At 32.9% G+C, this 10,669-nt stretch overlaps 1 protein-coding gene across 1 annotated transcript in view; it reads right to left on the minus strand.

Moving 5' to 3' along the window:
- Nucleotides 1-10,669, minus strand: part of LOC106468443 (myosin heavy chain, non-muscle-like) — a gene marked incomplete at its 5' end in the record, with an annotated part of 51,880 nt that overhangs the window by 19,124 nt on the left and 22,087 nt on the right. Inside the window, 13 exons of the mRNA XM_022396778.1 lie at nucleotides 941-1,089; nucleotides 1,833-1,988; nucleotides 2,489-2,603; nucleotides 3,144-3,364; nucleotides 3,556-3,687; nucleotides 3,930-4,038; nucleotides 4,906-5,066; nucleotides 5,930-5,999; nucleotides 6,614-6,735; nucleotides 6,845-7,026; nucleotides 8,842-8,956; nucleotides 9,198-9,362; nucleotides 9,498-9,668. Coding sequence (XP_022252486.1) covers nucleotides 941-1,089; nucleotides 1,833-1,988; nucleotides 2,489-2,603; nucleotides 3,144-3,364; nucleotides 3,556-3,687; nucleotides 3,930-4,038; nucleotides 4,906-5,066; nucleotides 5,930-5,999; nucleotides 6,614-6,735; nucleotides 6,845-7,026; nucleotides 8,842-8,956; nucleotides 9,198-9,362; nucleotides 9,498-9,668 — 1,868 coding nt within the window. The remainder of the gene's footprint in view (nucleotides 1-940; nucleotides 1,090-1,832; nucleotides 1,989-2,488; nucleotides 2,604-3,143; nucleotides 3,365-3,555; nucleotides 3,688-3,929; nucleotides 4,039-4,905; nucleotides 5,067-5,929; nucleotides 6,000-6,613; nucleotides 6,736-6,844; nucleotides 7,027-8,841; nucleotides 8,957-9,197; nucleotides 9,363-9,497; nucleotides 9,669-10,669) is intronic.

Genomic DNA, 10,669 nt, shown 5'->3' on the forward strand with positions numbered 1-10,669 from the left:
CAACTGAAACGTACGTGTGAAAAAAACTGAGTAGTTCAAAGAGTATCCAACTTTAACCTACTTTACTGTATTTCTCAACTTATAATCCAACTGAAACGTATGTGTGAAAAAAACTGAGTAGTTCAAAGAGTATCCAACTTTAACCTACTTTACTGTATTTCTCAACTTATAATCCAACTGAAACGTATGTGTGAAAAAAACTGAGTAGTTCAAAGAGTATCCAACTTTAACCTACTTTACTGTATTTCTCATTACTCATCTATAAAATAACTTGAGACTGAAATAAATTTACATAGCTAGCACTGTTAGATTTTGAATGACAGTTTAATTTAGATATAAAATAGACTTGGAAATTAAGAGGGTCTCGTAATATTAAAGATTGTTAAAAATGGTACACTACAAATTGTACTTTAAATAGCTGTAAATCTTTATTTTTACATATTTACTAAGTTTGACTGCTGAATAATAACGAGTAATTAATTGTAACAGTATGTCTCATGTTATCCAAACACTTGTATTTTAGGCTATTAGTTACGAGTAAAGAACTATACATAAAAACCAAACAAACTACACTATATAAGGCCTACTTTGTACTTCCAAGCAACATCGATAAATTACGAATTCAGTTTCCTGCAGAAGAAGTAATGAATCAAAGAATAGATTAGGCCTCTACATTATTTTTTCTTTACTGAAATTTACGATTTTTGTGAAGAAAAGAAATTCACAAATAAGTCTTTATTAATTAATGAATAAAAACTCACTATACAGTCAAACCACAAATATTTCAAAGTCAGAAAAACACGCATAAATCCAAGAAGAACTAACAATTTTAAAGTAACATGGAACTCTTAATCATTCAGAATAATGACAAAGATAAAGAGATTTTGAACAACGCTTTATTACAAAGATAAAAAAGCAGTATAAATTATATTTTCAGCACCTGACAAGAGTTTGGTTGAGTTCATCCTTTAGCTTAGTCAGGCGACCCTGAACTTCTTCAAGCTGAAGTTTTTTCTCGTTCAGCTGCTCTTTAACATCGTTTAATTCTGTTTCTATTCTCCTCTTTACGCGTTCCATCTCTTGTCTCACCTGTTGGATGTAAAAATTTCAAACAATAAAACCATTCAAGTCTCAAACAACAGTCAATGAAATCAGTAACACTATAGGAATTTAAAATGGCAGAGCACACTGAATAAAGAGGTTTCTTGATGAATAAAGGTATTAGCAGATAAAGGGGTTGTCATTTTTTCTCATTTACACATCCAGAAAATGATGGAAATATCAGGAACATGTATTATGAATGAAGCCACTACGTCTGCCGTGGTATACGAGTTTGGGCACCTAATGTATGTAAAAAGAGGCTGACTGAAAAAAATCCTTCAAAGAACAATGCTCAGAGTACTTTATATCATATAGAAAATTCAAGAAGTGGCCTAGCAAAGGCGAGAATGGTTGCTGCCTTGTTGACATTTGTTTGTTTTTTGAATTTTGCGCAAAGCTACACGAGGGCTATTTGCGCTAGCTGTCCCTAATTTAGCAGTGTAAGACTAGAGGGAAGGCATCTAACCATCACCACCCAATGCCAACTCTTGGGCTAGTCTTTTACCAACGAATATTGGGATTGACTGCCACATTATAATGCCCCCACGGCTGAAAGGGCGAATATGTTTGGTGGGACGGGGATTCGAACCCTCAGATTGCGAGTCGAGCACCCTAACCACCTGGCCGATTGACATTTGATGATACTGGGAGGATGTAAGACTGTCTATACATGTAGTATTTTAATGTTAATAACAACAATATTCATACAAAATTCTGTCAGATTAACTCACATGGTTTTCTTTATGCAGACGTTCCTCTAGTTCTGAAATGCTGGATTCATACTTAGTTTTCAGTTTTCCCAAGTGTTTTGATTTCTCTTCTTCCTCAGCCAAAACTTGAGCCAAATCGGCCTGACGTTCTTCAAGGATTTTCTTCTCCTTGACAAGCTGAAAAATTCCAAAAGGAAAGTTACTAGAAAATAAAAACAACTGGTATGTCATTCAACAGATCTGTATTTTCTTGTTCTTTAATCTTCAAACCCGATCAAGTTCAAATTTTTATTTTATTGATTATACATAAGCTTATCAACAGTATTAGGACTTTTATTGGCAAAAAAAATAACTATTTTTCTACTATTACTACTACTACTATACTGGTTATTTTCATAGTCGGAATATACACAAAGAGAACTATTTTAATTCTGTACTAGAATTTAATAATACGTCTTACCTCATGTTCAACATCACAATTACACTTGAAAATACATTAAAAGTTAACCTGTAAGTCAGCTAAAGAACTAGTTTCAGTTTGAAGACTTAAAGCTAATTATTTCAAGTTTTTATGTATGTAATATAAAAATTGTTTTCAACCTCTTTTGGTCCATCCAGAGTATCAACTTTTCATGTTGCAATATGTTTAAACCGTCTTTACAAGATAAGCAACAAACCTTCTGGTTGGTGTCTTCCATGAGAGCGTAATCTTCTTCAAGTTTCTTCACTTTAACATCCAGACTGGATTTCTCCAACTGTAGCTTCTGGTGGGAACCTTCTTCTTCTTCTAGCCTGAGATTATAAAATTGATCCAGATCTTACGAATACAGAACAAAATTTAAAACATCACATGAGTATTCTTTATTTTAAAAACTTAATGTAACAAGTTTTAATTAATATTACTAAGCCTAATATTCAGTATCACTAAGCCTAAAGACAATTGCTGCAGTATAACCAAAAGCTTGTAACTTCAGAAGTTTTCTTCTTTTAACTGGAGAATACCTGTCCAGTTCTTTTCTAATTAGCGTGTTTGTTCAATCTTACAAGGATTGTATTGTCGTAGAAATGTTCATATTTAACTGTAATTAGTGTGTTTGTTCAATCTTACAAGGATTGTATTGTCGTAGAAATGTTCATATTTAACTGTAATTAGTATGTTTGTTCAATCTTACAAGAATTGTATTGTCGTAGAAATGTTCATATTTAACTGTAATGCAAACAGTTTAGCAACTAAAGTTTTTCTAACATTATTATTAAAAATTAACATAATTTTTGAACGAAGCTTAAACAAAAAAGTGAAATAATCGAGACTTTAAAAACATTCAAACTGACTGTTCTTCGAGGTCTTGAATAGATTGTTGCATCTTCTTTTTCTCAGCAAGCATAGTTTGATTTTTGTTTTCTTCTTCTTCAATTCGAGCTTCCAAATCATGGAGAATTTCTTCCAGTTCTTGTTTCCTTTCCAAAAGTCGAAGTCGGCTTTCCTCTGCCTCAGCACACAACTCTGTTTCTGCCGTCAGCTGTTCTGTCAGCATATTCTTTTCTACAATCAACTGAAACAAATCGTATCACGTTGATTGATTTTATAATAAATAATCAAAATCGTATTACACCTTTTTATATTATCAACCATAAACCCATAAAAACCAACTTTACTATCAAATTATATATATAAAGTAATAACTGAGTTTTTTTATTTACTGTATTGGTAAAAAAAAGCTGACATGTTTCATTCGTTACTCACTTGTTGAAATTTCTGATCAAGATCTGTAAACTGGGTTTCGGTCTGTTCCAATTTCTCCCTCACTTCTTTTAGTTCTTCTTCTTTTTCACTTAACTTCTCTTCTTGTTTAGTGACTTGTAGCAAAGGTTTGACCTGTAAATCATGTGATAATTGTTTGTTCATTACAAAAACAAATAGTCGCATCTTATCTCCAACATAATAAACTTTGTTGTCTCAAAGTCTTGCTATAACATCCTCGACTCTGTACATTCATAAAAATTTTTATGGCAACGAAATAAAACTAAAACCTAATTTTAGATTTTTCAGGCAACATTATATGATCAACTGAAAATAGTTACATAAACAGGTTAATCTGATTAGAGAGATTAACCCACCTTTGTGTATAACCTCCACCATGCCCAGTCTCGTAGCTTTAAGTATGAGTTACAGTTTCTTTGTAAAATTCTGATAGCATTTAACTGTTGAACTCGTCTTTGATAATTCCTACAAAAGATTCAACAGAGAGTTAAGTTTTCTACTTTATAACCTTTTCATGGTTGCCATGAAAAACTTCCAGAAATGTTTCTCAGTTTTGCACAACAACAATAATAATAATTTACAATTACCCATAGCCTGTTTCAACTGCCATTTTAATTTACTCACAAAGGACTCTTCAGATCTATAACAAATGTGGGTGGGGAAGTTTTTGGTTTATAGAGCACTCGCATATTTATTACATGTAATCCCTATAATGTTACGTGAACACATGTGAACAGTATGTGTGATGACCAGCTGAATAAAGTGAACATTTACAAAAGACATCTTACATATTTATTACATGTAATCCCTATAATGTTACATGAACACATGTGAACAGTATGTGTGATGACCAGCTGAATAAAGTGAACATTTTCAAAAGACATCTTACATATTTATTACTTGCAATCCCTATAATGTTACATGAACACATGTGAACAGTATGTGTGATGACCAGCTGAATAAAGTGAACATTTACAAAAGATATCTCACATATTTATTACATGCAATCCCTATAATGTTACGTGAACACATGTGAACAGTATTTGTGATGACCAGCTGAATAAAGTGAACATTTACAAAAGACATCTTAGACAACTATTTTTGGTGATACCATTTTATACATTTTTTCTTAAACAGTAAAATCTGAGAACTTTTTAATATGGCTACTACATTATTTGTATCATCAACCGTTCAGGATATTGTCTTGCTGTTCCAAAACAAGGAAAATCCTAAAAGAACATTTATCGTGTGAACAGATAATAGTATTAGCAGATACGAGAAAACTGGTGGGAAATGACAATTAAATCTCTGAAAATTTTTTAACAGACTTACTTTCGAGCTATGTAACCTCGGCAGAACGACTGGAACTGGATTATGAGAGCAGATATTTTTATATCTCTCTCTTCCTCCAGGTGTGCCAGTACACCTGCTCGGAAAAAAATCTTACTCTGTCCAATCCTGTAGTAGTTGGGGTCCAGGTCCAGTGCAAGGATCTGGAAGTAAGAATAGGTGGTTCTAGGTTGGTGGAGATTAAACAAGCATAAGAAGTGTATATATATATATATATATAATAAAAACAAAATGTTAATAATGGAATTAATTCAAAGTAATACAGCACGTAGACTGTATTATCAAATTGTTGTTAAAGCCCTAATAATTAAAAAAGTGTACAACATTAGATGAGATCTTGATACGAATAATTTCAACCAGTAAAAGACTTGTAAAATATCTGTACAATATTGTCTCGGTATGATGGGTTTCATTAAATATTTATGAAGACATAAACAAGGTAAACATGTTTTGATTTGTATTCTTATTTAAAATATAACTTCTTTACTTTATTTTTGTTTACAGACTATCCCAGATATTTTTTTATTACTGGAAGAAATGTGATGTGACACGTTAAACATCTAGAACCACTTCTTGCTCATTCGTTTTTCTAAGCCTTGTAATAAGTTTATTATTACAGTATATATTAACAGTTTACATGATGAAAGAACATGTAACATGATGTAATAACATGTAACATGATTTAACAGAACAACATATTAACAGTTTACATGATGTAAGAACATGTAACATGATTTAACAGAACAACATATTAACAGTTTACATGATGTAAGAACATGTAACATGATTTAACAGAACAACATATTAACAGTTTACATGATGAAAGAACATGTAACATGATGTAAGAACATGTAACATGATTTAACAGAACAACATATTAACAGTTTACATGATGAAAGAACATGTAACATGATGTAAGAACATGTAACATGATTTAACAGAACAACATATTAACAGTTTACATGACGGAAGATTTTTGTTAACTGTTCTAGGATTGATCACCTACCATCTTTTCTGATGCTCGTTTTCCATCCATAAATCCTTTAGGAATAGCATTTGGTGTGAGCAATTCATACCTATAAACGAATAGAACATGCTTGTGTAAAATACCACCATCGTAACCAAAAAGTCAGACTGGATTATTTATCAGATATTCATAGAATAACACGAATGTTGTTGAATGTACAGAGTAGATTCCTGTATTGCAAACAAACACATAAAATCAAACCCTGATACATGTACATAAAGCTTGATTTTGTAGCTGGAACATCACACAATCTACTAAACTTGTATTACCAAATACTTGTTTTTACCTTCTAGAAACTTAACTATGGTTCTTAACACGGTGTTTAATGTCCATTGGCAGGGCAGGCGTGACGTGTTTTGCTGCCTTGTGCAAACACTGACTGTGCTGCCTACTCCCCCCCCCCAAATAATTTTTCCGTGAAATACCTGTAGGCAGCAGCAGTATTATGTTTTAGCAGTAAGCTTTACCATAAAATGGCGATTCTGTTCGGCCATAGAGCAGTTGGTGACCAGAACAACTTTTCTGACATTTTTTGTTGCCCCCAAGAACTTGCCGCCCAGTTTAAATGTGTGTGGTGCATCCCTGGTCATTGTTTTTTTATGCTAAGTGTCCAATATTCTGAAAGTGATGAACAAGTTTGGAAGAATTCAGATGCTCTCCTACCTTTGTCTAAACTCTTGGAAGGGAATTCTGTTAGGAAAACCCTGTCGACAGATTCGAATTCCTTCAAGAACTCCATTACATCGTAGCTGATCCAACACCAGGGGCGAATCTATCTTCCCAGCCTAGAGAGTTAAGTTAATTTAGTAACAAAAATTGAAAAAAATACTTTTTTTATATTAATTCGACACGTAATAACCAGTCTAGTCCTTGTAAAAATAGTTCAATTCTTACTTTTTTCTCATGGTTGGGAATGATACAACGGACAAAATTTGGGTTAGTGTTTCTTAGAGTTTCCATGAGCTTGGATAGTTGATCCTTGTAAAGTTGGCTGACAGTTCGGAACATTCCCTTTCTACTCCGTGCTCCAAACACCGTGTCACTCATTGTGGCAGCTCCGATTCCTACAATATCAGCTAGAAGAAAAATATACGTATTTCAATAACGTCGAACAGTTACTTAATTATAAAAACAGATATTCACAAAAGTCATATACGTATTTCAATAACGTCGAACATCAGCTAGAAGGAAAATATACATATTTCAATAATGTCGAACATCAGCTACAAGGAAAATATACGTATTTCAATAACGTTGAACAGCAAAAGTCACGTACGTATTTCAATAACGTCGAACAGTTACTCACTTATAAAAACAAATATTCACAAAAGTCATATACGTATTTCAATAACGTCGAACAGTCACTTACTTATAAAAACAGATATTCACAAAAGTCGTATACGTATTTCAATAATGTCGAACAGTTAATTACTTATAAAAACAGATATTCACAAAAAGTCATATACGTATTTCAATAATGTCGAACAGTCACTTACTTATAAAAACAGATATTCACAAAAGTCATATACATATTTCAATAACGTCGAACAGTCACTTACTTATAAAAACAGATATTCACAAAAGTCAGCAATCATTAGTAAGAAATATCGGGTTACATAACGAGTCAAAGAAAATGAGCCAGAGAAATACCAAAATTAAATGTAGAATATTTTAAAAAAAACAATGACATTTAAGCACAATCGTTTGGTCTAGCGATAATTATGTCACATCTGTCCATATTTTATACGGTTTACAACTATGTGATAAATAAAAAACATGAAATATAAATGGATAATACATGTCTAACTCATAAGATTACAGTTTATTTATGATTTACTGATTCACAAAGTACTCCGTTGAAATAAAAATCACACAAAATCTGTTAATCAAATTAAAATGAAATATTTTTCACAACACTATACTGTTCAAGTACATTGATAAATTACGTACTTTTACAAACTAAAATCCAATATTTTATCTAAGAACTTTTGAACTGTATATCATCTAGTGCATACTAACCAGTCACACCCAAAAATAGGCAACGATGTACCAAATTATTTACAGTCAAATTTATAATGAACTAATAACAACTTAAAACTTTAGAAAAAAAAAAATGCTTAGGTGTTTCCTACTAATAAATTTTGAAGTTTCTGGAAATGACAAATTGAAAGTCTCAACCTGAACATCAAAAGTTTGTCCACAGACATATAATGACTGTATTAAAAATTACTCCTCATAAACCACTTCTAATTTAAAAGCTCCTCTTTTTTTCTGTAAGTATTTGAGATGTACAAAGATCTTTGTGATAAAATTAAGATTCTGCCTCTCCTCTGTATAGCTACAGAGTCCTTCCAAATTTTGAGACTTGCAGCATTTGAGATGGTGTAAATTGCTTAGATGAAATATTTGACTAGTTACCAGAGTCTTCAGTTGAAATTACATTCACTCTTAGTTTTTTACTTTTTCAGTAATATTCTAACTTTACAGAATACTGTGCTACATTTAAACACCTCTATAGTCAAGTGAACCTTGTGAACCATTTATAAAACAATCATATAAGATCTAATCAATATTTATACAGATTCTTTTATGGGCTATTCAACCCCTTTTCGCATAAAGCCACTCGAGGGCTATCTGCACTAGACGTCCCTAATTTTGAAGTGATAGACTAGAGGAAAGACAGGTAGTTAACACCACTCACTGTCAACTCATGGGCTACTCCTTTACTGATAAAAAGTGTGATCGACTGTCACTGTTAGAGGGGGAGCATGCTCAGTGGCGGGATTCAAACTCGCAACCCACAGATTACAAGTCGAACACCCTAACTACCAGGCCATCTGAAGCCCTCCGGTTTTTTTGTCAAACCTATAATGTAGTTAAGTTATGCCTACCATCTTTCCAAATGTGCATGGTGAATGGGTCTTGTGAAGTCTGGAGTAAAGAAACAATATTCTCATTTACTGGATCCATATTCTTCATGAGCCACTGATTAGCAAGATAGTCCACCTGGTGAGACAAAATCACATTAAATGGCAACCATACTGAGGATAATAATTTACCAGTAAGAATTAATTTAAGTTCACTGGTGGTAAACACTGATGAAGCAACGTCTCTAATTGTTTATTACAAATAGTCCTGGTGATGTCGATACGATACGTAGTAGATTATCAAATATATCTAACATATAACTTGTTGCCTGTGAAAAAGTTATACACTAGTGACATTATAATATTAACTCCTATTTTACCTTTCCTGCATAATGAATAATGCTGAAATCAGCCGATTCTCTGAAGTCCGACTTGACAAACTTAGAATGGTCAATATGGGTGTTGATCAGTTTCTCCACAAGCGTTTTATCCGTTGCTTTAGGAAAAAGACATTGTTCGTCCAGCAGAGCCAAGATTCCCATTGGCTGCCAACGGAAACAGAGTTAGATTATTTAGATACTAAACAAATGACACAAATAAATGTTAAGTTTTATTTCACTAAAATATACTTGAATGAATTGTATCTTGAGAAAGTTTACAACAAGGTAACGTGAACAAACCTTCTCAATGAGATCAATGGTAGGTTGTAGATCCAAACCAAAGTCAATGAACTTCCATTCGATCCCTTCACGTCGATACTCTTCTTGTTCTAAGATGAACATTGTGTGATTAAATAACTGTTGAAGCTTCTCGTTGGTGTAGTTGATGCACATCTGCTCGAAGGAATTCAGCTACAAAGAAAGTCTTTCTATTGAAAACGCAAAATCACGATCGCCAATTTCATACATAAACACTTGTAGTGTTCTCACGCACCTACAATAATAACTAATTTGTAGTTAATGATTACAGGTAAATAGCATGGTGGTCAACTTCAGAACTAAACATTTCACTCATACTTAAGGTCTAAGTTTGTAGAAACAGCTACTGAATATAATTTCCTCAAGTTGTTTGTTTTAGTTCAAAGCAGCATAATGAGCTACCCATGGGGATCAAAGCCCGAATTCTAGCATTCTAAGCTCCAGAGGCATCACTAGGCACTTAAAAGGTTTGGAGCTTGGACCAATAGGTGCGGGAATTTTTGGCGTTTCAGTACGACATCAATCATGGTTTTCTATTCAGATTTTTCAAGACACCAACTGGGTATTCGAGGTATGGGCCCTGTGTGCCAGTGTCAAGCAATGCCTCTGATAAGCTATCAAGCTTAGTGATGCACCACTAGGGGACAATTATTTAAATGTTGTTATAACTAATGGTTAACTATAGCTAACGAGTAGCCAGTGGGGGTCTAGTGTTTAGCCACTGACCATCAAGGGTCGTTGGCACTTTTTTTGCCAGTTAATAATCCAGGCATAATTAAAAATACTCAAACCAGTTGCGAACAATAGTCAAAAGTATTTAAAACAAAACTGGCTAGAAATATAGCTTTTATAGAAAAAAAAAATTATGATAATTGATCGACAACTTTATGTACTAGTTTGTTGCATAACTTTCAATGGGATTCCTCATATTTAAAATAGGAAGTAAGAACAGCGTTTTCAAGCAGCATTTTGATCATTTTTTTTTTCATTTCACATTAGAAGATATAATTATTATTAGGAACATGGGTAAAAAATTTAATAGTACAATAAAAAGTAGGAAACCAAAAATTTGACGCTTCCTGGAAATTCACATCAGTTAACTAGTTATATCTGCCAAGAGCATTTAACTTGTGAGCTTCTTTTTTTTTTTTTTT

This window comes from Limulus polyphemus, unplaced genomic scaffold (genome assembly GCF_000517525.1).
Source record: "Limulus polyphemus unplaced genomic scaffold, Limulus_polyphemus-2.1.2 Scaffold3009, whole genome shotgun sequence".
Lineage (NCBI taxonomy): Eukaryota > Metazoa > Arthropoda > Merostomata > Xiphosura > Limulidae > Limulus > Limulus polyphemus.